Source organism: Catharus ustulatus, chromosome 5, assembly GCF_009819885.2.
Source record: "Catharus ustulatus isolate bCatUst1 chromosome 5, bCatUst1.pri.v2, whole genome shotgun sequence".
Taxonomy (NCBI): domain Eukaryota; kingdom Metazoa; phylum Chordata; class Aves; order Passeriformes; family Turdidae; genus Catharus; species Catharus ustulatus.
In genome coordinates, this window is record NC_046225.1 from 60,755,789 (window position 1) to 60,783,093 (window position 27,305).

The window sequence follows — 27,305 nt, forward strand, 5'->3', positions numbered from 1 at the left end:
CTCTGAAATGTCAAAATGTTGCAATTGTTTAGTACTGCACAATCCAGCTCTGTCTAATATTTCAGGAATTATAACTTCAATCTGCCAAAAAGTTTGGTTGTTAGGGTTTATTTCCCCCCAAAACTCTGTAAGGTGTAAAAAAAGACAATTACACAGCTTCAAGACAGATCTAAACTACAGTGCTATAAACAAGGGATCTAGCAGATGATGATAACCACTGTATGGAAGAGGCAAAGCATCTAACTACACAGCTACAGGCACTGAAAATAGGCTACAGAAAGGAAGCAGAATCAATATACCACAACATACCCTGGACCCTCAGAACTTATAACCCAAGGCAAAGCAGAACCAAAGGAAAAAAAAATGAAGACATGTGTTTTATTTATGCATATGTATGTAATGTTTACATCATTGATATAAACTGCAGACACTCAAAAACACATTTAAAAACTGAAAAACTGATAGCTAATGGCATTTCCTCCTTATATGTAATAAAGCCCCCACATTAATTACTGTTAAAATAACACAAAATTATGAGTTACTGAAATACCTCAATAAGTGAATATTAAACAAGCCATGATATATTTTAAATCCAGCTACCATAAAACTTTGCAAATAGAATACAATATGAATTAGGATCCATGATGAGAAAATAAAAACAAAGCATTTGATTTTAAACAAAAAACTAATTGTAGTCTTGTTCAGATTTTTTCTAGTGTCATGTGAAAACATCAACTAAAACCAAGTAGGAAGTCTTTTGTAAGAGAGCAAGTCTCTGTATCTCCAGCAGATGGGACTATTTAGATTTATACAGGTTGAAAAACACTGACTGTGTTATAAGGGTGTTGTGAACAGAAGCAACTTCTACATGAAAGAAAAAAATAACTTTCGCAACTTTACTACAGACTTTAAGTGAGCAACACTAAGAGTCATCTATGCTCTGATGACTGATGTATGTCAAAATCAACAGATATGGGATTTGAAACAAAAATCCAAAGAAAGTGCTCAAGTAATAAAAAACCCAATAATTTTAGAAGAGAAAAGCAGTAATTTCCAAACTCAGTTTGGTTTTTCCAGCATAACAGCATATGAAAATATTCAGCATCAGAATCAGAAGAATATGGGAAGTAAAACAGAAAACTGCAGTTAAAAAACTATTGCACGTTATTTGCAGGGCAGAGGCACTGACTGTAAGTAAGCATCACCTACAGAACCAGTCAGTGATAGCATTTCTAACTCTGATACTTGCCTGAAAATTGGAAATATTCAATCTGGCACCAGCTGGGCAATGCTCAGCTCATCAGAAATGCATCATATCCTGTTATATCTTATTTACACGCTGTCACTTTACTTCTGTCAAAACCAGACTTTTTCTTTAAGAAGTTTTTTACTACACTTTTTTTATCAATACACTGCACTGGCAGAGGTGCACACAGTGATTGGAAGTTTATCCATTCTACTAAACACAAAGTCATATCAGTTAGTCACATCAACAGAAATAGAAATAAAATAGAAATAAAAAATGCAGGTGGTTTTACATTAATTTTTTTATTTGGAACAAATAAAGATAGCTCTCTTACCCCAGGCTTGGAATCTCCTCCTCATTGACAAGGTCAGAGAGAACGAAATGGTGCTTTGCTATGAGGAAACGGTTGATTACTGATTCTCGAACCTGTGAACGGGGAGGGAGAAGAGATAAAAGTGCATTTCTAATCCAAACCCACTGCCAGTATTTGCATTCTGATTATTAAACACAAACAAAACATCCACATACATATTCTTCATTTTTTCCCAATTTTACAAGGGTCACAGTTGAAAGAAAAATTTCTTTCCACCAGCTATTTCTTTAGAATGTAAGAGCAGCTCATTTTACCAATACAATGCTTCTCTAGAAATATACTGGCTAGATTGATAGAAGAATATATGAAACATACAATCAAAAAATTATGTCTCTGTTTACAGATAACTATCAGAAACAATTACAACAACAAATGACACTAATGGACATCTCTTTTCCACATCTAATGAAGCTGCAAAAAAGACCACAGAGAAATCTATATGGTGCCAGTTATGTGGATGAAAATAAATACTTTGGACCACAGAACTGGTGAAGCCTGTGTTACAAATACTGTGATTTCAAATAAATGTTTAAAATTCTTAGTTTCTTTCATATTTTTGCTGAGGTCATAGAGTGAAGCACAGAGATGAAAGTCTTCCCTCTTCTCCTAACAACTATGTGGAAGCACACTGAAAGAATATTGCCTTTGTCCTTTTTTCTAATGCTAGTAATGGCTTTATACTCTGTGCTAGTACAACATCAGAAGTGACACACATATAAAGATCACATTTCAGAGTGAACTGAATTTCAGTTCTCCTACAAGCAATCTAATTTTCTAGCCCATCTGACAATTGACAGAAGTGTAAAATATCCAAGTACTGTTTTAAAAAAGGCTACTTGTATTTAATCTAAGAAAGAGGCAAACAAAGGTACTCTAAGGTATGCTATTCTGTACTGCTGCATTACTATTCAGTGTGCTGCAAAACCCATATGTTCAATGCCATGCAAACATATGGGGCTGACACAGACATGACAGCTTTGTCAAAAATAATTTTTCATACTATCATACTGAATCTGGACTTTGGCACTTGCCTGGAAGATTTAAACACATTTTTCTCTACACTTCTTTCATGAAGCTTTCTTTCTAACCAACAATTTGTTTCATCCTACTTTAATTCAACCTTATCATCGTATTTCCTGTTTTGATGGCAGGCTAGGATTTGATAAACTTTTTGATATTTACACAACTAGTAAGAAACTGGTAGTGATGTATTGCACTTGATTTTTTGCCAGTCTGAAATTGTAAACTTTTCTTAGTTAGATGAATGTTTTCCTTCTTTTTCCTTAACGATTAAAGAGAATATCATCTTCATATAATGAAAACTAGAAAAACAAATTACATCAGTATAAGGGGAATGTTACTCTAATACCTCAATGAAGGTAAATGTGATGGAAGATATGCCCTCTGCCTTAGGCTGCAGGACAAGACACTTTGTATTACATTAAATTATTTTTAGAAGTGATTAGGGCCACTTTCACTGAGATAATCAACCTCTTAACAGCACAGCCTACAACAAGGAAAACAGGGAGGAAAGAAATGACTGAATTCTTGGGACTCAGCAGTACAAATCTCTGGGGCACTGGAGCAAAGATGAATTTACAGAACTGTCAGAAATATCATGAATGGCTCATCATTTTGTGTATTGCATCATTCTCAACAGCACTAAATACCACACACCTCCATTTGTTCAATTACACCAGTTTCAGGCCTAACTTGGAATTTTAAAGATGTCTGTAGGTCATGTTAAGAGATGAATCAGGTTTTAGTATTCATGGAAATAAAGTACCCAAGTACAGAGGCAACATACAGATTACAGGAATATGGTGGATCCATATATTTAGCATCTTACCTTCTGTAGATAGTTGGCAACAACTGCTCTGTGTGCATCTAGGTAATTTTTGCTGTCAATCACATCCCTCTCTTGCATTCTCTTCTCATAGTCCTAAAGGTATTTATTACAGTTTGTGTTTCAATATATATTCAGTGCTTTATCATATACAAGAAAAATGCTAAGTATTTCATTAATAATAATGTATGGACCACAGTAAACCACAGCAGATGTAAGAAGTTTGTAAAGCTATTTTTAATGCTAGTGTATACAATATATGCTAAACTTCCATGAATAGAGACATGAATACCATTCAGTTACAAGATTCATGTGGTTTAAATTACAATTAACAACGTGATGATTTCCTACTCTTCTTTTAAAGCTGAACTTTAACCTGCTGCTATAAACTGAAATTCCATTTCAACTGGATGTGGCTTCACTTATTGCAGTTTCAACAGGAAGAATCCTTAGAATCCTTTTAAGAAGAAATGATGCAGTATTCTTGGAAGATGGTCTGAAATCTGAACTGTGTTTTAATACCAGTAAGGGCTTTTTCAAATGATTAGCAATTACTTTTCATAGGGTGTACAACTCACTTGGTGAGTAGAACTGTACTTGGTTCTTAGGAAGAAGTATGTTAATAGGATATCTCTAAGAGTTGTGGTTACTATTCTGATGGACTACAGTGAAAGCTCTACTGACAGATGTAACTTCTAGTCACAAGTTTAGGATAAGTCTCATAAATTAAGAAGAGGCTAGAGCTAACACTCAGCTTTCAAGCAAAAACCAGAGCTTACAAATCAAGAGGATCTCCCAGGATCTGCGAATCACACTGGCTTTAGAACCACAGCTAGTTATGTGAAAGCACTCAGTAAAATCAGTCTTCGGGTGTGAGCTGTAACAGTGAGGATGAAGAGCTCAACGTCTAGTTAGTGCCCTCTAAATAGCTCAGTGGCCCTGGGATTGATCATATTCAGTTTCTTCACAAGTGACCTGGGTAAGGAAACTCAATGCACTGACAGCAATTTAGCCAAGGATACTTGATTAGGAAGAGTAGTTAATATGAGTGACTGAGCCACAGTTCAGAGGGCTCTTTATGACTCAAAACTATGACAACTGAAGCCTCAATTTAAAAAGGGAAAATTCTGTATTGAGGGTGGAGTAATTTCATGCACTGGCACAGACTGGAAAGCAACCAGAACAGCAGCCATCTTGAAATAAGTGCAGGTTTGATGACAACCAATGACATATTCTTTGGCAAAAGGCAAACCACAGGATACATAAGGATCAGCATGTCCTACAGACAAAGGGAACTACCAGCCTCTCCAGCTTGACATTTAAGGGGGCATACCTGAAATACTGCAGCCAATCTGCAGCTGCCAATTTGAGAGGCATGGGGAGACACTGGATGGGACCCACTAAAGGGCTACTAAGACAGCCAGAGGCATAGAGGACATGACCTACAAGAAGAGGTCAGAATCTCAGAATAATGTAGATTTGAAGTGACTTCCAGTAGTCATCTGATCTGAACTCTCAGAGTCAGGACAACTCCAATCAGAATGCTCAGGGCCATGGATAATTGAATTTTCAGTACCTCTAGAGATGGTAGTGTTACAAACTTGATGGACAATGCATTCAAGAACTTGAATACATTCTTTGTGAAAAATGTTTTCATTATATTTAACTGGGATGTCTCTTGGAGTAACTTGTATCTATCATCATCTCACCTCTAAGATGAGTCTCTCTCTGTTTTCTCTGCACCACTGTGTACCTGAAGGATTCAGTAAGAAACACCCTCAAGCCTTGCCTGCTTAAGCAAAACCAACCTTAGTCCTTTCTGCCTCTCCTTGCAGGTCATGTACATCAGCACTGCACATACTCTGGTAGCTCTCTACTAGATGTATTCAGTCTACTTAGTATTACTTAGTCTTACTTAGTATTTCTTTCTTGCACTGGGCAAGGTGTTCAGATTCATCAGTCTGGTGAGGAAGAGATTAATGAGCAATGCAGTATCTGCCCATAACTCTTTGAGAAGCAGTTACAAAGGACAGGGTGCCAAAATCACCTCTCTAGCTCCAGACACACAATAAGGGAAAGCAGCCATTAAACACAATTTGGCAGGCTCAGATTGGAGATGATTTTTTTTCCTTTTTTTTTTTTTTTTTTTAATTTTTTTTCTGAACACTTTCTGGAAGGATAGTGAAGCCTTGGAACAGGTTACCCAAAAACGCAGTGGAGTCTCCCCTTTAGAGGTTTTCAAGACTTGGCTAGACAAATAAACAGCTGACCTCATCTACAGCTGGCAACAGTACCACCACTTCAGTAGAAAGCAGGACCAGATGATCTCCAGAGAATATTTTCCAAATAGTATTTCCACGATTCTATGAACTTTCAGACCCTTTTGCCAAATAGCTAGTAAACCAACTATGAACAATATCACTTGAAACTTAGTTTTGAAGATCACAGAATATAAAATAAACTTGGAATGGACAATCATAGGTTTATCCTTAATGGAAAAAACCAACAACCTTCCATTGAAATAATTCTTAAACTATGGTTTTCAAATTTCAAATGATAACATAAAATGGATGAAAATAGTCCATAAAATGAATTGGATCAGAAAGGTACAGCAAACATGGTACATCTTTAAATAAAATATACAAAACTAACATAAAATTTAAAAAAATATTATTTACAGCAAAGAGCCAGATATGACTGGATTAATAGATATCTTTAAAATAAAATAAATCATCTAATAGAAAAGAAAAAAGGAATTTTTCAAATAAATCTATATCAGAAGAAGTAGGGATGAAACAGCAGTTGCCAGAATCTGAGATGATTCTGATTGTCCTAAGCCAATGAACACACTAAAATGCTCCTTGGCTACATGAATGCTAAGAATAAAAAAATGCATGACTTAACACCAATAACAAAGTTGAGATAAAAATAACTGAAGTAAAACCTAAATTAAAAAATGCACACATTGCATTTCAATAAGGCAATTAACAGGCAAGGACAAGGTAAGTTAATTGGAGCAATGTACTAAAACAGAAATATCTGTAACATAGGCTCTAATAAAACAAAGTTTTAATTCTTGTTAGAGTCATTGCTTCTAACACTCCCCCCAAAAAGGGCTCAAAAGCCTAAGCCTGAATTATCTCTAACTTACCTTTTTATATATAAAATAATTTTAAAAAAAATATCTCAACTTTAATGAAAACTATCTTATAATGTTTTTGTCTACAGCAGTTTTTCTGTTTCATTTACCTCACAACAAAGCATTGCTGTGGAAATATTGCCTTGGAAGGAAGCTATTTTAATTAGATGAAAATAACACTAGAAAAGACTGAAGAAATAAAATTCTTATTTTTTTCATGTCAGCATAGCTTTACATTCTTTAAAGAACTGCTTGACTTAATTGCAAGTCAAATATTATAAGCATTTAAATCAGAAAAGAAGGTAACATTCTACCTGGAAGATTTTCTCACTGATTTCTCGTTCATGTAAAGGGACTTGCTTGTAGTTTCGGAACTCTGCCACCTCCTGATTTCTGAGCTGCAGGAGTCGGAATCTCTTTGATCTGTTAAACTCCTCATCAGAAACAAAATTAAACTCTTGCTGCAACTGCTCCAATCTGAAGAAATCAGGAACGTGTGCCTCTCCACTTGTAGTAATCTAAATTAGTAAGGAAAATAATAACTTTTTCATACAAAGTGACAAAAATCGATAAAAGCGCTTTTTCAAGTTTTACATACATTTTGCAAGGATGTTCATTTTAAGCAAAAGCTATAAAGATGGATGAGACAGACTAAAACACCAAGTATTTTATAGTAGCATTTTGCTGAGCAAAGGCATATGAGATTATGCATTACAGAATATAATAAAATTCTATTTCCTTGTATCATAAACAAAAGATGAGAGAGTATGAAAACCATAACATGTCAGAGTAACCTAGGAAGCTGTACTGAAAAGGAGATCCATTTACAAAACTTCAGCTTTGTAAATAGCTATGTAAATTAAACAGCAGTGTAAATAAACAGTCATGTAAATTAAACAGCTATGTAAATAGCTCCTCAATTTGTTGTTTAGAAGAGCTGAAGCTTCTACAACACCCAAGATCTCTGTGCAATCCTCACTAATGAGCAACTTCTTATTTAGTCCCACACAAGCACACTGGAAATTCCTTTGCACTTTAAGGAAACAACAGACTCAAAATCTGTAATTTGTTTTTAATTTAATAATTGATCTGTATGTGTGTTCCCTATACCTATTTTTCACCACTACTGAATGGATTAGTAAATCACATTCATTAATATGTAAACAACTCACTACTAAATGCATCAATCATGTTTTTAGTAGACATTCTGCTTCTTAACATTCACACAAGTATGTCCATCACAAATTCAAATGCTGCTACCTCCCTGGCATGCATGCAGATTGCCTGGGGAGGTCCTGGTGACTAGGAGCTCCAGAGCTCCATTAGCCCTTCAGCACTGAAAACACCACTCACCATGATCAGCTGCATCAGAGCTGCATTGTTTGGGTCATTTGGATCAAGCTTTGCTTCCGCTGCCCACTTAGCTAGTTTCTTCATGTCAGTTAAGCCCGATGTGCCAATAGAGGCAATAGCATCAATATTTTTTAAAGTACTAAAAAGATAAAATCGACAGAAAAACACATTTGATTTAGCAATATAAAAAAGTAGTTAAAACAATCTTAGAAAAATCCAAAAAGCTCCTCACAACCTGAATAACAAGTTCCAGTACACAGTTCTTAGTTGTAGCTAAGGAACTGAGGGAATAATCAATTGCAAAGCCAAGGGGAAATATGAAGGAACTGGTGGAAGACAACTGTTACACAAGGTACAGTAATTTCACGAATACAAGCCGCACCAATTTGACCAAAATTTTGGTGGAAACCCGGAAGTGCGGCTAATATTCCGAGGCGGCTAATACATTAACAAAATTCTAAAAGCTGCCAACACGGAAGTGAGAGCCCGCGGCAGCCCCAAGCCAAGCTGGAGCCCGGCCGGCCCCGGCAGAGGTGGGAAAGCCTGGCAGAGGCGGGGCCTGCAGTGTGGGGGGCGGGCGGCAGAGCCTGAGCCAGCAGGGCGGGGCAGGGGGGCGGCAGAGCCGGGTCAGTAGGGCGGGGGAGCCCGGGAGAACTGGGGCTAGCAGTGCAGGGGAGCATGGCAGAAGCAGGAAGGCCGGCGGGTGGGGCTGCCTGGCAGCGGGGGAAGCCCAGCATAATCGGGGCCAGCAGCATGGGGGAGCCCGGCGGTGCGGGGGCCTGCAGTGCCGGCCAGGGCGAGGAAACGCGGCGGCGGTGCAGACGGGAGGGGGCGGCCGGCGAGCCCGGCGGCGGCAGCCCGCCGGCAGGGCTAGGGAACGCGGCAGCGGGGCGGTGCTGACGGGAGAGGGGGGCCAGCGAGCCCGGCGGCGGCGGCAGTGGCTGGTCCGCTGGCAGGGCGAGTACGTAAACAATGCAGCGGCGACGCGGCCGGCATGCCTGCCAGCGGCGGCAGTGCCTGGCCCGCCGGCAGGGCGACTATGTTAACGCAGCGGCGACGCGGCCGGCATGCCTGCCAGCGGCGGCAGTGCCTGGCCCGCCGGCAGGGCGACTACGTTAACGCAGCGGCGACGCGGCCGGCATGCCTGCCAGCGGCGGCAGTGCCTGGCCCGCCGGCAGGGCGACTACGTTAACGCAGCGGCGACGCGGCCGGCATGCCTGCCAGCGGCGGCAGTGCCTGGCCCGCCGGCAGGGCGACTACGTTAACGCAGCGGCGAGGCGGCCGGCATGCCTGCCAGCGGCGGCAGTGCCTGGCCCGCCGGCAGGGCGACTACGTAAACGCAGCGGCGGGGCGGTGCTGACGGGAGAGGGGGGCCAGTGAGCCCGGCGGCGGCTGCAGCACCACCCGGCCGGCCCCGTCAGCAACCATGAGCGGGCCGAGCCTGCCTGGCCCCGCCCCGAGCCAGTAAAGCCCGCTATGCCGCGATCCTGTTACTAATTGGCCAATTTGTGAAAGCTGCGCACGGATTCTCGCGACGAACGAAAGTGCGGCTAATATTCGGGGTGCGGCTTATCTATTGACAAAGACAGCAACATTGTCGAGGCACCGGGGGTGCGGCTTACAATCCGTGCGGCTTGTATTCGTGAAACTACTGTAATAATTCTGCTATACCTATGCTATTCCACATTGCTGCATATTAGCAAGTAAGAAGATAAATTGCCTCACACTGCAAAAGGTATAAGAGAAGTTTTGACAAAGAACTTCTCAGACATACAGTCTTTGCTTGCACTGTATCTTAGCTCCTGTCTTTGACCTGTCCTCCTGGATGGTGCTTTCAGACCTGTATTGTGGTCCTTGTCTGTGCTCCCTTCTTGCTGTTTCTGCATAGACCCAGGGGCCTGAATCATCCCCTCACCATGTCTGGGACTGCTGCCAGCACTCTGCTCTGACTGCATGCTGGCTGGAGAGGACACTGCCTGTGCTTGGGAAACCCTTGCAGCCTTCTCTCTTGTCATGCAGCACTGCTTGTGGTTCTCCCTGTAACTACAAGTCCCAAGTCTTTATCCTCTGGGTGCTCCTATTCACTCTCTTGCATCCACAGTAGGCAAGGCAGTATGGTAGGTAGTCTGGAGGCCATTTGCACACTGCCCCACTTGCCAGGCTTCTGGCCAGGCTTTTGGCATCTTCTCACAGAAGCCACCTCTGAAGGCTCACTGCTACTCAAACCTTGACACTAAAGGCCAGTACACCAGGGCATGTGTGTTATTTATTAGCCAAATACCACTGGAGTGGATGTTGCCCCTTGTTAGGGGTGCTAGTTTCAGTTTTTGACCTCTACTTACTTGAATATTTTCAAGAAAGCTTTAAAAAACTTACAGGTCTGTCTTGTGCTTGGTTAGAATCAGCCAAATATCCAGCAGTTACTGGAGCAGCAGATAAAGCAGCAATATTGAGTTTATCTTTAGGCATCAGTCTTGAACAAATGCCAACTGAATCACAACTGTGCTAAAGAGCTCTTGGGCAGCAAAAGCTAACATTAGTCATGAAAATCCTGTCTCTGACCTTCACAACAGACAATGGAAAGTCACAGAGAGCTGTTCACCTCTACAAGGTGTTTCAAAGAAGAGCGTTTCACAGGAAACTTCATTCTGAAATTCTTCAGTTTTCCATTTATTACAGTGATTAGTCTCCAGAGTTAAATTTAGCTGTTGGGAATCTATCTTTACATTTTAATCTCATCTATTCTACTCTTACTGAAGTCAGCAGAGTTCTGATATGTTGATCAGCAAAGTACTTGAATGGCTGCAGCTTGGTTAACAATAGTAACAGAATGATTTGTAAGCCGATGTCTAGCCTCTAAATAAATAAAAACCTGACAAACGAATCAGATGAAAGAAGTATTCATACTTGCTCATACTTAATAACTATGGGAAAACTTTTAAGAGTTTATAGTCAAGGTACCTAAGGACATTACAAAAGCAGTCTTTATGTATCATCTCTTTGACTTTAGGGAATTAAATAAAAGTAAAAAAATGGCCAAATAATCTACAATAACCAACTTGCAGCCTCAGGGCAAATTAGACATAGCCTCTCCAAATGTGCCTCACATAAGAAAGAGCTGGAGATTCTGCTCTTAGCAAACTAATTACAGAAAGGTTCCTTGACAATATATTCACTCTCTGTTAGAAAATCAGAAAATTGAATTAATCAGCTTGAATAGTCTATAAATAATATGCTAAAAGGTAAAATTTCTAACTAAAAGATATTTACCAAAACATGTACCCTAAGACACTTGCAGAGGGTTACAGCACAAAGTAAAACATCCAAATTTAAGCAAAAAGATTACGAAAGGTCTTGATTATGAAAGTATTTTTTTTTAATACTAGTATAATTAGTTTCCTATGAATCAATGAAAATTTGTGTCCTATTACCTTGGAACGCCTGTGCTCTGCTGAGATACCTGAGGAATTAAGGGGATTCCTTTTTCTCCAACCGCCCAAGAGACACTACTGGATACTTTTCCAGACGTCATTAAAGTCAATTTGTTGCTACCATCAGCTTCAAATGAAAAGGACACACCTATGAAGGGAGAAAATTCCAAAGTAATATATTTATGCATTCAAACACAGTATCTTAACATTTTTATAAGTACTTCCAGAAAATGAGTAGTCAAATAACCTATGCCTTTATATAAAAGGGTTAATGTGAAACAAGGATCTTACTGTGTACTGTGGGGAAGAACTCTGTTCTATAATAACGAGTGAAAGATTCCACTACACCTACAGAAAGGCTTTCCATTTGAGCTGGAAAGAAAGGCTATGCCAAAGGCTCATTTTTTTCTTCTACAGATGCACACCATTTAATATTTCTGGTAGTTTTCAGATTCAGCATACTGTTGTTAATAAACAGAAATTCAGAGTCAAAAGAATTATGTATAATTGAAAAGTCAGTCCTAAAGCTTTTGACACACAACTGTACATCTGGTCATCATAGTCAGTGACTTCTACACACACATTTGCTGTAATAATTTTTTAACCCTTTTGTTTTCCTCCTCATTTTCTTATCTATTCTGCTCTAGCTTTAACTGTACTTGTATACGGAAAATTTATGCAAGTCAGTCACCTCACAATGGTGTTCAATTTCATTATACATACCTGCAAGTTCCATATGCCACTATGTATTCTTGTTTCCCCTTTTCCTATCTCTCCCTTGTTTTATCTTTAGCCTAAAGCCCCAGGGAAAAGGTGCGTGCAGGTTGTCAACAAAGCAAAAAGGAGGAGAAAAAATTACTCTGCACGTGCACTTCTACAATTTTTCAATGGTTTAAAACATTAAAATCACTGGAGCTACAATGACTGATATCTGCTTGCTCTGCAGTGTCAGAGGCCTGATTACTCAAATGCCAAAAGTGTCCCAAACATCTTCTATAGCTTGTAAAGCTCCACTAATACAAGACAGATAATAAACAGACACATTTTTATTATGCAGAGCTTAAAATTAGTAAGAGACAAAAATTCCACAGCCAACTTCAATAATAAGAATCATGACAATTATGGAAGACTCAGTTACAGAAGCTGTGAAGGCTCTTAGCAGGATTTACTCTGAAACCCACTCCAACCTCTTACTGCTACATGGTTCCAGCAAAATGAGAAACATTGAACTAAGGAAAACAAGAGTCCCTACCACTCCCAACTCCTTCATGATCCAACATCACACGCTGATCACTGCTGAACTCTATTTCTTCCAGAGGAGCACTGCCTGTCAGAACTGCAGTCTCAGGAACAGGTAAGAATGCTTCAGCCAACAAGGTGGTACTGCTGATACCTGTCGTTTCATAAATCTAGGAAAAAAATACAGTGAGGGATAGAAGAAAAAATTTGCATGTACATTCTTGAGAAGTTAAAAAAGTATTTCAGGATATTTAGAGAAAAGGTTTTACTATGGCTTAAGCATAATAAAAGCATAATTAAAGGCAATCATATTAATTCACCTTCTAAAATATCCAATTAGCAGACATTTTAGCTATCAGCAGCTCACTTGATATGAATTCTTCCTGTAAGAATTCTTCCTATCTTCTTCACTTTTCTAATGCACCTGAGACTGAGACAAGTATGACAAACTCCAGGCTTTAAAGAGCATCACAGTACAATATGCAACTGCTTGTGACATTCACTTGGATCAGCTGAAGATTCTGGAGGAATTCTGCCTAATTCTCCTTTAACATGAAAGGCAGGGTACAGCACACAGTCCCCATTCCGGCAGCACTGCAGGTTGCTTCTCTTTCCTAGCCAGCTGCAGGCTCAGAGTGATGTGAGTGGTTTGTCTATTCAAAAATTTTTGATCCAGGAAAATGGTATTCCTTCTCCTTTTCAATTTATGTGTTAAATACATAAGCAGACAAGGGGTTTTTATACCTTCCCCTGAACTACCCAGAGGAATCTTCTAAAGGGAGAAGCAGGATCCTGATTCTGCTTCCCCTAAATATATTTCGTACGAACTCTGGAAAGTATTCATGTGAACCACTTATTAGTTCATATTTCGACTGTGGGGTGGTAGTGCCTTGATTTAACTGCACTGCCAATCAAGTCAAAGGTAGTTATGGACATTACTAGAATTTTATTTTTCTTATTCCCCTCCAGTAAACATGAGGGTTTTACCATGTGGAAAACAATGTTTTAAGAAGACCATGTTAGCAATTTGATCTGCAACACAGATTAGTTTTTCCAAAACCGATCCACTAACATATTTAATCACAAGTCCCAATTATTTAACTTCTCCCATCCAAACTGTAGTTTTGTTCTATATATATATATATCTAGAAAGCATAAGCATCAAAAACATAGCAGCAAAGTTAAAAGTTAAAGACTGGAGAAGCGAGGAAGGAGCATAAGACTGATGTTTTACAAAAGGTCTTTCACAAGGTTTACGACATTTTCATAGAGCAAAACACAAGCAATACAGGAGTAATTATATTTTGTATAATCTTTTAAAAGTTATTGCAATAAATCAGCATCTACCTGCAGTTTCAAACTCTCTGGCCAATTGATTATTTGCAAATTGAAAATCTGTCCAAAGTGAACTCTAAAATCGGAACTTATTGGTCGGGTAACAGTCCTTGACACTTCTTTGGAGTTGAAAAGGACTTTTATAAATGCTGAGCGTTTCTTCACATCTTCTCGTCGCACAACTTCTGCTCTGTAAATATGTCAAACAAGCTATCACATAATTTTTAGTAACATTTTTATTATTTATTTTTAATGAAAATCTGATTTCTCATAGAGAGACAGAACCCACCTAAAAATAGATGTTATTCCTCCAAAAATGTTACTATACAGGAATGACTTTAGAACTCTTATTTAGCAGCTGTTTGATCTTGTGAATATACAATGATTTTAAAATGATCAAGTCAGATTTTGGATCCACTAAACCTAACTTCATATAAAAGAAATTATCTAGGAAAAAGATACTGTCTTCCACTCCCTTCCTCCAAAGCACAACAAATGATATCAAATTGAGTTAAAATTTTGAAGTTTTCAGCCATTGGGAGTACAACAGCCAAGCAGCATTCCCTGATGAGGCTATTTGTGAACTAAGTACAAAACAAAGAAGTATTTAAATTACTGAAATACAGCAGAGGTATGTTAAATTGTATGTGCAAATGTGAAAAGTAGCAAAAACAAAGTACAGTAGTTTCACGAATACAAGCCGCACGGATTATAAGCCGCCCCTCCGGTGCCTCGACAATGTTGCTGTCTTTGTCAATAGATAAGCCGCACCCCGAATATTAGCCGCACTTTCGTTCGTCGCGAGAATCCGTGCGCAGCTTTCACAAATTGGCCAATTAGTAACAGGATCGCGGCATAGCGGGCTTTACTGGCTCGGGGCGGGGCCAGGAAGGCTCGGCCCGCTCATGGTTGCCGACGGGGCCGGGTGGCCCAGCTCAGCGCCACGGCTCGGCGGGGCTGGCCGGGTGGTGCTGCCGCCGCCGCCGCCGGGCTCGCTGGCCCCCCTCTCCCGTCAGCACCGCCCCGCTGCCGCGTTCGCTCGCCCGGCTGGCAGGGCTGCCGCCGCCGGGCTCGCCGCCCGCCCCGCTGCCGCTTTCGCTCGCCCCGCTGCCGCTTTCGCTCGCCCTGCGCCGCGCCTCGTGAGCGCCGCGCCCGCCCCGCGGCGCTTTCGCGAGCGGCGGCGGCTCGCGGCGGCGGCTCGCGGCGGCGGCTCGCGGCGGCGCTTTCGCGAGCGGCGGCAGCTCGCGGCGGCGCTTTCGCGAGCGCCGCTTTCGCTCGCCCCGCCGGCAGGGCTGCCGCCGCCGCCACCAGGCTCGCCGGCCGCCCCCTCCCGTCTGCACCGCCGCCGCGTTTCCTCGCCCTGGCCGGCACTGCAGGCCCCCGCACCGCCGGGCTCTCCCACACTGCTGGCCCCGATTCTGCTGGGCTTCCCCCGCTGCCAGGCAGCCCCACCCGCCGGCCTTCCTGCTTCTGCCATGCTCCCCTGCACTGCTAGCCCCAGTTCTCCCGGGCTCCCCCGCCATGCTGGCTCAGGCTCTGCCGCCCTCCCTGCCCCGCCCTGCTGGCTCAGGCTCTGCCGCCCGCCCCTACACTGCTGGCCCCGCCTCTGCCAGGCTTTCCCACCTCTGCCGGGGCCGGCCGGGCTCCAGCTTGGCTTGGGGTTGCCGCGGGCTCTCACTTCCGTGTTGGCAGCTTTTAGAATTTTGTTAATAGATTAGCCGCCCCGGAATATTAGCCGCACTTCCGGGTTTCCACCAAAATTTTGGTCAAATTGGTGCGGCTTGTATTCGTGAAATTACTGTACACTTTTTCCCACGGTGTAATCTCTGGTTTAGTGCCCAATTTCTTTCTCTTCCCTTTGCTCACTACAGCACAGACCTCGTGATAGTGCCAGCAGCAACCCAGACTCTACACTGAAACCAGACTCCTGGTCTATGCAGATGCTCAAGGAATATCAGAGGGTTCAAAGGGAATGTGCAGACATGCATTTTTTAAGTGCATTATGTACAAAATTATATGTGACTTGCAAATGAATTAAGTTATATCACCTTCAAAAGCAGAAGTTTCATTACTAGGCTAAACAGAATGGTGCGCTCATGCTTCTGAAGTTTTATAAACAAGCAATTAATAATTTACAGAAAATCACAAATAAGGTAATTTCCTGGCCAACATTTATCTTACCGAGGACACTGCTCAGTTGGAGTTACATTTCCTGAGAGGGTCAGCTCAGGAACCAGAATAGGCTCTCCAGGTTTCCTTCTGCAGTTGTCAGCTTTTTCTCTAACCTGCTGCTCTATTTCCAGGGTACTGGCCATTTTAGGTGGGATGGGTTTTACACGTTCCTCACCAAATTCATAATCTTCTGACTCTTCATCTACATGAGTATCTTTTTTCTTCTTTTTCTTCTTGGACTTCTGTATATAAAAACAATAATGTTCTTTCTGAACTTGTTTCAATTTCTGCCATTTTTTCTCTTGTTTTCTTGATTCACAAGTGCTAAAGACAGATGGTGTATGTACAGCAAAATGACAGTATAATTTTAGTATTACACTCAAACACATACAAGATTTCACTCATTGTAAAGGACTGCATCAGTTTCAGAATTATACAATACATTCCATTCATATGCTTCAAAATCATAATGTGCTCCAAGCAAAACATTTACTTAATCTTCTCTACTAACTTTCACAATCAGCATGTTTCTTGAACATTCTGGCTAGATGCTGCGTTCTCATTTGCCTGAGCTACCACGCACATTCTGTTAGGATTGAAGGAAGGTTACTCAGCCAGCAGACACAGTTGTTTGAGATGCACTGTCTGCACTGACAAAACAATTCCACCTGTGCCACAAACTCTGGAGCACAAGAATTTTTGGCTCAGAAGTATCTTTAGCATGAACAGAATGATCCTTTCCCTTCCTCGTGTCAAACAAGAATAAACAAACAGAACAACACATGCCTTTCAGCATCTCCTAAACCGCAGAACTCCAGTGTTCAGGGCATGATCAGCTTTAAACAACTGCAAAACAGTTCCATCTTCCACAGACTTCTAGATTACTTGGAAGTACAGCTTGCTTGGAAGCACCAGCCACTTCACAACTTAACACATCATAAGCAAAAGAAGAGGAAGGAAAGCTAACGTATTCTCCTCATTAACTAAAGTAGTAAGCCAAACAATTTGTTCACATATTTTTCTTAGAAAACATTCTTTCTCTGCCTAACTTTGTTATCCTTCTTGTTCTTGTATCTGCTTTTTATTTAATCTCACCTAGCTGTAGCGACCTTATCGCTCTCTACAACTTCCTGAAAGGTGGCTGTAGTCAGATGGGGTTGGTATCTTTCTCCAAGCAGCAACTGAGAGAATGAGAGGACACAGTCTGAAGCTGCACCAAGGGAAATATAGGTTGGATATTGGGAAAATTTTTTTATGGAAAGAATTATAAAGTACTGGAATTGTCTACCCAGGGAGGTGGTGGCAGGGAGGTGGTGGAGTCACCATTCCTGGATGTGTTTAAAAGACTGGGTGTGGCACTTGGTGCCATGGTCTGAGGTTTAGGGCATGGGCTGGACTCGATGATCTTGAAGGTCTTTTCCAACCTAGTCATTCTGTGATTCTGTAGTGTCTTTTAATTTATGTGATCTGTACTACTAAGAAACCAACAGCAGTGATTAAGTAAAAAAGTACTTTGAGTAAAATAAAATAAAGCACTTCCCAGTATGAAAGAAAGATAATTTCATTATAAAACAAAAGAACCACAATCCTCTCAGTCTCAAGATAGTTTGAGACTGGCACAATAAAAAGATGCCACAACGCTATTTGTGAAGGCATAACTGTTGGATGAACAGTTTACATTAGGATCAATGTTCATGACTACCTGCCCTCATTTCAAGGTTTACAGTTACTCATCTTATCCTACAAGCAAACCCACATGATGTGAAAGAGTCACGTGCCCACTTGTGTTCTGGTGACAGGAATTTCCAATTCCTGCATATCAGATTCATCTCAAGTATTTTAAATGCCTTCCATAGTGGCTGCATTTACATGAAAAAACTCTACATAAAATATCAGCATACACACTAAATTCTTGAAAACTGTGAAAATTCGAAGCATTTTCTTAAGCTTTATTTTTCTTTGGTATCCAAAAACCCAGGGTGTTCAAGCTGGGCAATAATTATACACAAGTATAATCACCCCAATTATCCTGAGGAATCAGTATATAGCCACCTAGCTATGAAAGCAAACCTGATTTTGCCACAGTTGGTTTCAAAGATCATCTTGTTGCAGTGTGTTGCTGTAGCACCTGTAAAGCTTTTCAGAGGTGAAAGGCTAGAATATTAATTAAACCTTTCAGTCAGACATTCCTGAACATAGTGAGACATTCCCAAACACATATTTACATGAGATGACATCAACTGCTAGTTCATTCGAAACACCTCTTAATTATTTCACTTTGCCCCTCACATGCACAAAACTCATCCATATTTTTCATTGCAAGATTGACATGAATTTAACAGGAATGCTGCAGAACTACCAAACTGAAAGAAAGAATTGAAGCGCTGAAAATCAAATCAGTAACAGAAAAACAAAACCTCACAAAAACCTAATACATTCTAATTTTTTAATTACCTACCTGACTAACAAATTCTAAGTAGACAGAACGTATCTGAACATAACAAAATGTATGCATAACTCTAATTTTTTTTTTCTGTATTAGAAGGACAAATTTTTGACACATTTACTAGCATGTTTTTTTGTGAACTTGAATGATTTAAACAAACCTGTGCCTTCTTCCAGGATTTCCAGTCTTGTAGCTCAGTTTTATACTCCTCCATTTTCTTTTCATATTCTTCCATACATTCTTCTAGCAATTCCTTTATCTCAGCCTGAATTTCTGCTTCATATGCTTTTTCATCTGATTTCTGATCAACCTCTTCCCTTCAAAACAAGTATCAGCATGTTGCATAAAATTACACAAGGGTCACAATCAAGTGTGTAATATATAACAGAAATCTACTTCTCCATGAATTAATTTCATTATATCAAAAGTGTGTTTTATTGAAAAACACTAGCATAAATACTCTTAAGTATTGATAGCAGATAACTACATTAATTCCAGACAGTAACTTTCTTTACCCATTAGTCTGTAGAAATTCCTTCTGCTACAGTAATTACTTATTTCAACCTTCCCTCTTCCCCAAACTCAAAAGGAATAGTGACAAGCTCAAGTACCAGCACTGCTCAAAGTCTTACTTCTGCATATCAAAATTCTAAGTTTCCAAATTAACTCATCGTATTACAATTCTACTGCTAGCAAATAAAGCAGAAGAAGTGTTATCAAGACATACTTCCTCAAATAAAGTTTCATGGGTGTGTTAGTAAACCTCTGAAAGTCCCGGAGGGATTTAATTTGTTTCCAAACTTTGATAATGGTCTTAAGCAACGTTCTGTCCTTTTCTTGTTCAGCATCACGAAGTCTTCTGGTTTGTCTAGAAACATACATACATAGCACAAGATCAGTGGGAGTTGTTTAACTTGGTGGAACAACACATTGAAAACTTGGGATACCAAAAGCCAAGTGATGAGGGTTTCAGGCTGATTGACAGCTGCAGTGGTTTAAATCCAAGGAACATAAAACTCAGACTTGAAAATTGCAGGATTTGATTTCCTCCTATATTCCAGTCTCTTTTATTTTGAACAATCTGACTTCAATGAAGTCTGTTCTTTAGAGATCTCACTATTGTCGGAAATGCTTATTACAGCTGTACATAATTAAAAAACATTTTAAAGTAAATTAATGTAAACAACAGCCCACGAAACCTACACCATGAAATAATGCTCATTACATGTGTACATTACAAAAGATGTTTTAAACTTCATGTACTTCTAGCTCCAGTAAGAAGGATTTGAAGAGATGAAGCAATGTAATAAGTCCTCTGACAGACGTACAAGATTCTTAATACAAACAAAATTAACACAGCCCTTTTTTGTCTCAGAATTGGTATTTCACATTTTCACCCTCTAATCTGTTTGTAAAAGTTATTCATTAGCACTTTTAATGACCTTCACACACTTCCAATATAAATGTCCATACAGCACAAGCACAGGCTGTTTCCACTATTATCTTGGTACAAAAATAAGTCTGTGATTAAAAAAAATATGCAAACTAACACATTATTACTTGTAATATTCTGAGAATGTGGAAAACAAAGACAGAGCTGAGAAAAGAAAGACATCACACATCATTTAACAGCATAAGCCAATTTAGGGAAAACAATAAACAAAGAAGAAATGCAGACTTCAGACAGCAACATGAGTAACTTCACCTCATTAGCTAGCAACTTATCCATGTAGCAACCTTTTCTTTTTTGTCAACCAGATTATGCTAGAAGATGAAACTTAAAGGCATGAGGAGCAAATAGATCAGTAATCACACTTATCTAACATATTGGATTTGGAAGCAGGACCTTTCAGTAGAGAATCATCTCTGCTAAAATGCATTACCCACAATAACCTGAATCATAGAGTCCACAGCATACATTGGCTTCCTACTTCAGGAAGTGAAGACAGTAGGGCTGAATTTAGCAATCTGCAAAAGTTTTCTGTATTCAGATGACATTTCTTCCTCAAGCCAATGGAAAACTACAGCTTTGATCTTCAGAAAGCAAAGCATATACATCTGTTATATAACTGCAGGGTGGAGGAAATAACTAGATTATTTTCCATGCTACATGTCTGTAATTTCTCCCGATTGTTCTACACTGACCATCAGGGAAAGGCAACGTTAAAAGAGAGACAAGGCAGGTGAGATGATTTTAGCAACATAAGTGGTCCAAGTTAGTACTGAGTACCACGACAGCAAAAATTCCTGAGCCCATCTGAGCTTCATATGTGTAACAGCTTCCAATAACAGAACTGCAGCCAAAATGAATTACAGATATGAAAAGCCCTGGAATAACACCAGCCAAACTCATTTCATGTTACTTAGGCAACACTGATCTCACTGATTTCAGCTGAGTTTCTCCAGATTCATAATAGCATGAAACTAAACTAAAGCATTCAAGATCTAGAAAAACATATCAAATACACAGAAGGCATATTCTTTCTAATTGGAGGTCACCATCAAGCAAGCCTCAGGGCTGGTGCCAAAATCCAAGAATCTCATTCCCACAGTGAATCCTCCCATCACCATTCTGATGCTTTCCCCGGTGAGAGCTCCTGTCCCTGAGTTACAGTATGGTAACTGCATATCTCCTGCTCCTTGTTCTCTAGCAGATATGTTAATAAGATACTGATAAAAGCTATTCCATTTTCAACTGAAGAAATTCTTTTTCCTACAGCACAAAATAATAAATTATAGACTACTCTATGTATAGATAGCAGTGTATTATGAGACTGTACCTGAAGAACGAAAATCTGAAGAAATAATTCCCAATCTAAGAGGAATGTGTGGATGCATAAAGTTAGTAGATGTAAATCTCAAGGCTGAAAGTAGAACTGGGTTTTTTTTAATATTATGTTATCATGTGACCCATTACATCACTTTATAGTTCTGTTTCATTAAATGAATACATTACTGACTATTCTTAGATTGCAAAAAACTTTCAGACTTTTGTTATCTACTAGTTAAAAGGCTGTTCAGTATGGAAATCCAAAAAACCTTCTTTTTTATCATACTGCTAACACTTACAGTTCATCACTGTCCATCTGCCAAAAATAATATAAACTGCCACTACTGAGCCAAAAACTGTAGTATGTTTTTACTACTCAGCTTTTCTCCAAGAACAATAACTGTAATCTTGTAAAACAAAATTCTACCATTTTTTTTGTATTAACCCATTGGCACAAACATGGCCAAAATACCTTAGAATGAGAAGAAATGAAGAACACTTGTGTAATGAGGAAGAGGTTGGAAAACCTAGGGGTTTTGTCTGTTAAAAAAATTATCTTATTGCATTGTAAAAGATTCATGCATCCAGCTGAAGTCTACTGAAACTTTATTTTAATTATATTTAATTATACAAAACACACCAGCAATCAAATTACATCATTTTTGTATGAAAATTTCAGCCCAACTGTATTTTCTTCATATTTTTTATGGGACTTATCAGTGAGAACTCTTAAATCCTCAAAATTCTTCTAAAGCTATTTACAGTAGAATTTAAAAGTCTTCCATGAATCATATTCTGTACCAACATGTAAAGGAAAAAAGGAATATGGCTTTAAAGCCCAACAATTTAAGGAAGTCACACCCACCTGATCTCCATTTTGTATTCAGGTATGCTTTGCTGAGCCACAGGAACACCATCACCACCACCACCTTCTATACTATATTGCACAGCACTCCTCAAAGCATGCAGCTTGAACAAAAAAAAAGGCAATTAGCAGATGGCTTAACAAGGTATCCAATGTCCTGCACCTTGACAGGAAAGAGCTAATTACTAATGACAGAAAACCTTGAACTGTCCTGATTCTGTATTTACAGGGTTTTGCCAAGTCTGTGAGGTGATTCTTCAGCATGACATTTTTATTAGGATCCCTGGATATAGGAGAGAGATTTACTAACTTTGATCACTGCAACAGATCTAATCAATGGGAAGACTGATCCAGGGAGTATTCTGAAAGCTCAGGAATCAAAGGTTTAAGTGGAAAAAGACCTCAAGTCAGCAGAAACTCCCAACTTTCACAAAAGCCTTTCTTGGGATGAGGAAGGGCCACTAAAGGTAATCCTTAGTGGATTAGAAAATCCCAGAATCATATAATTGAATCACAGAATCATTAAGGTTGAAAAAGACCTCCCAGACCATCAAGTGTAACCTTTGACTGAATGCCACCATGCCAACTAAACCATAGCACTAAGTGCCGCATCCAGTCATTTCTTGAATACTTCCAGGGAGGATGACTCCACTTCTTCCCAGGGAAGCCTATTCCAATATCTAATCACCATTTCAGCAAAGACATTCCTCCTGATGTACAATTTAACCTTCTCTGGCACAGATTCTGGCTATGTCCTCTTGACTTGCCTCTGGTTGCCTGGATAAGAGACTGACCACCCACCTGGCTACAGCCTCCTTTCAGGAAGTTGTGGAGAGCATTCCCACGAGCATCCTTTTCTCCAGGTTAAACCATCCCTGAAAGGAGGCTGTAGAAAGATGTTGGTCTCTTCTGTTAAGTAATAAATGATAGGCCAAGAGAAAATGGCTTCAGGTCCCAGGGAGGTTAGCTTGGATCTTGGGAAAAAATTTCCTCACTGGAACAGGCTGTGCAGAGACATCCACCACCCCTGGAGGTATTTAAAAGATGTGCAGACTGGCACTTGGGGGTTAGTGGGGAAGTGATGGACTTGGGCAGTGCTGGGCTAATGGTTGAACTGGATGGTATTAGAGGTCTTTTCCAACCTTAATTATTCTGTGGTTTTATAGGTTCTTGTAATGAAGACATGGATAACCCAAATGTTCTGTTTCACAGAGGAGTAAGGCAAATCCATCAAAAGTACTAACAAAACAAAGTATACCAAGGAATCATTTTGAGACACCGTATGAAATGTCTGTCATCAGAACTATAACCTAACTATGATATATAACTATTATATAACTATAATGTTTTACATAAAAATTCAGAAGTATCTGTACACCACCTACTGACCCTCATTAATATAAAAATTAGCTTGCATACAGTGATTATTTTTCCCTTATAATAGTTCTTTGTTGTAGAAAATCATGACACCTTTAGTTTATGGAAATCTGAATGTATATGTACTTAATAAACCAACTAATTTTTTACAGACAAGTACTCTGTGTGCCCTGATGACTTCAGAATTGTATTGATAATGCCTAATGTTCACGAACATATTTACACCAGAGAAGACCACTGCCACTACTTCCAGTAATGAAGTAGAGATGGATGAAGAGTGGTGGTACACAGAGGATGAGCAGCCCTCTTAAGCTCACCCAGAAAGTCAGCAACAGAGCCAGGAACAGAGGAGTCTACATCCAGCCTTGGGTTTTGCCATGTCACAAAAATGCCACAGTAAATATGTATGTATTTGCATTTACATACATATGTAATGTATGCATTTAAAACACAGCATCTGTCACAGATACATACCTGGAAATGGGTTCTACTTTTGTACAACTTGGTGAAATTAAACTGCTTCCTTTTACTTTGATTTGATAACTGAAACTAAACTTCACTTACTTCCCTCCATCACTGAATAATGTCTTTTGCTGTCTCCCTGTCAGAGCTGCTGTACACAATCCTGTAACATCTTATCTGTCACTCACTGGAAAACATTTTGGATACTCTAAGGAATATTATGCAAATGTTATTGTACTCCTTTCACTTCAGAGTTAACTCAAAATCAAGGATCAAAAAATTATTAATCTTAAAAATGCAATTCTGCACTGAACACACAGCAACTCAGTCAAATATTTAGGATTTTAACTTCTGACAAATTCAGCTTCAAGGTATGAAGACAACAGAAATACCTTGTCTGTGAGAAGTTTGGTAAGATTCTTCTGTTTTCTTGCTAAATACTGATCATACAACTGAGCCAGTTTAGCTGCTAACACATGTTCACGGCTGAAACAGGGATGATGGGTGAATATCAGTCCAGAAATATCAATATCCAATTGAAATAGCCCCTGAAAATCTCCAGGTCCAACAAAATACTGATTGGTAGATGTCATTTTTATTGCCTGAAAGAAAAGAAGAATAAAATGGATTTACAGATTCTGACAAGGATATCTTCCAAGGATTTTCTGTCAGAAAATGACCCATTTAGCATTACCTACATTTAAATGCCGAGTTTTAAACTGCGTTAACCTCCTGCTTTATTGAAAAGTGAGTGGCACAAAACCACCACGGAGATTTTTATAATAGAATTTTTTTATATATAAAATTTTTATAGCCCACGTGAGGCTGAAATAAGAAGTCATCTTCCTATATTGAAGGTTTTGCTGAGCAATGAAGACAATGACACTGGATTAGAAAAAGCAGAGCCTGTAGTTCTCTTTTGACACACTTGTTCAGTATTGCTTTGTTTCCTCTTAGAACTGAGCTCTAGGTTAGAGTCCAGGTCTCACAGAACAGCTCTCCTTGTAGATTAGGAAGACAAGGAGCACTCCTTGTAGATTGTGTAGATTAGGAAATACGTTACTTGCTTTCCCATTCAAACACCAGGGAAAGTCAGACCAATGAAGGCAGACGAAAGCTTTCAGCAACAAAGCTTAAAAAGCTTGCTTAAACCCACTGCAACCAAAAGACATCCACAGCTTACATCCTCAAGTTACTGAAACCAGAAGAGAATTAACTTGCAGCCTGACTACTCCTGCTCTCTTATTAGGATCCTTCAGAAGACATTAATCGGAGATATTATGGCGCCTTAAAAGATTGTTAGCTATGTAGTGTTTGCTGAGGCCCTTCCTGACAAGAGGAAAAAGAGGGATTTGGAGGGAAACACACTCTTGAGTCCACCTGATCCTTCCACACCCAGTTTCTCATCAAAATGTTTAATAAGATGCAATGTGTCATAAAAATGACAACTTTGAATTCCTTATGCTTTAGCTGTTTTTCTGCCCATAAAGGACCCCTAAGCTCAGCGTCTTATCACTGTGACTTAGATATTTCTATGTCACTGTTCATGTAAACACAGCGTTCTTGAAACATAAGCTCTCTTGGCCTATTTTTACATGATCTAAACAGTAAATTTCTCCTGCCTGCACAAGCACCCTGCACAGGTCTGTGGTACTGGAAGCAGCCTGTGGATTGCATGTTTATCACCAGCATCAACTAAAGGGCCACATTTAAATCTGTATCAACAAAAACAGTCAGAAACATTTGTGTGTCCCAAAAGAGCACTCTATTTAAAGGTCTTGAAAGTCAGCTTTTCCAAGAGGGTAATAGAGTTCTAACAAGCAGAGCAATTAATGCTTGCTTCAAGATTGCTGAATGGTTTAAATTGAAACTTATTTTGATTTATACTGATTGCACATTGAAACTGTTTGCTAAAGTAGGTATGCTGTGACTGGAAAAAAAAATTCAACAAAAACCCCTGCAAACAAAATAAAAACAAGAAAAACAACAAAGAAAAAACTCCACAACCTCCCAAAAATATCTGAGTTGATGCTACATAACTCAAAATTAGTTGCTGTCTATATGAGCAGACTTTATAGATACACTAATATAGGAACTACCCTACTTTGGCATGAGATTATCCAAAGGAGCCTCACAATGATCTTAGTGACTCACAGACTTAAAGGTGTTTGTCATAGGCTGACACTTTACTACTTCAACCAGCACTACCAGCTAAACTCTTCATCCTTCTGTATGCATTTTTACAGGAAAAACCAGATATATACTTATCAAAGTAGAACTGGTTTAAAGAACAGATGTGAAATCACAAAAAATAGTCAATAGTCATGGTTCTTAGCACAAAATCCTTCAGGTCATTGGGGTTTCTGGTGCAGAAGAACTGGGATACTGGGTCTCAGGAATCACATACATGAAATACGCTCACCTTTCTATACACTGTTTCAAGTTCTGGTGCAATGCCTTCTTCAAGTGAGAATATTGGAGGCCTTGTCGGGGGCTGTTTAATTGGATTAGGCAATGCTAAGATTTTGCCATCATCACCAAACCACTCTTTTCCCTACAAAGGAAAACAAAATTCTGAATTGTTTCTTACCTTATACTTGCAAAATCATAATTCTTATAAAAAATACAGAATAAAAGGTGACTATGGATTATTTGTGACTGAAATGACCAAAACTTTCCTAATACACCAAAATGAAATCTTCAAATATACCAGAGGTAAGTTTTGAAATTAAAAGACCAAGATGTTGCTCAAACTTTGATTATACTGATTCATTTTTCCTTCAACATTCAGTGTTACAGGTTTGAAAGGAAAAAAAATCCACACATCACCTTTTTAAATGTTATTTTCTTAAATCACTAAAATTGAAAGAATTACAAATCTTGTTTTACCAAAGAGCTAAATGGCAGGTCAGATAATTTATCAAAGCACCTCTGAAATCTTCTATTCCACAACCTCAACTACTTAAACAGCATTTATAGAAGCAGACAAGTAAGTATTTTACACAGCAATTGCTATCTATGGCTTTGCATGTTCACCATTGTCCTAATTCATCCCTCTGTTGTCATGACCTGGATTCAAATATAGCTTAAACCAGTGCAGCTGTCCAAGGATGCTGCCCTACCCTGTTAGTGCCATACCTGTTTTAATCTGACCATTGAGCCAAATGCTGATGTGGTAACACTATGAAGTCAACCAGTTAGAAAATTAATGAAACTGCCCATTCAAAAATTTTAGATCCAAATGTTCCCAA

The 27,305-nt window shown here is 39.5% G+C and overlaps 1 protein-coding gene across 4 annotated transcripts in view; it reads right to left on the minus strand.

The window, feature by feature from the left end:
- Positions 1 to 27,305, minus strand: part of CC2D2A (coiled-coil and C2 domain containing 2A) — a 56,678-nt gene that overhangs the window by 18,521 nt on the left and 10,852 nt on the right. For all 4 annotated transcript variants that reach the window (XM_033060201.2, XM_033060199.2, XM_033060198.2 and 1 more), the window contains exons 8-20: positions 26,477 to 26,608; positions 24,447 to 24,656; positions 22,216 to 22,319; positions 19,308 to 19,448; positions 18,741 to 18,897; positions 16,144 to 16,376; positions 13,975 to 14,152; positions 12,641 to 12,797; positions 11,389 to 11,536; positions 7,958 to 8,096; positions 6,919 to 7,122; positions 3,469 to 3,561; positions 1,581 to 1,672 (exon numbers count right to left, since the gene is read on the minus strand). In XM_033060201.2, the coding sequence (XP_032916092.1) occupies positions 1,581 to 1,672; positions 3,469 to 3,561; positions 6,919 to 7,122; positions 7,958 to 8,096; positions 11,389 to 11,536; positions 12,641 to 12,797; positions 13,975 to 14,152; positions 16,144 to 16,376; positions 18,741 to 18,897; positions 19,308 to 19,448; positions 22,216 to 22,319; positions 24,447 to 24,656; positions 26,477 to 26,608 (1,988 nt within the window). The remainder of the gene's footprint in view (positions 1 to 1,580; positions 1,673 to 3,468; positions 3,562 to 6,918; positions 7,123 to 7,957; positions 8,097 to 11,388; positions 11,537 to 12,640; positions 12,798 to 13,974; positions 14,153 to 16,143; positions 16,377 to 18,740; positions 18,898 to 19,307; positions 19,449 to 22,215; positions 22,320 to 24,446; positions 24,657 to 26,476; positions 26,609 to 27,305) is intronic.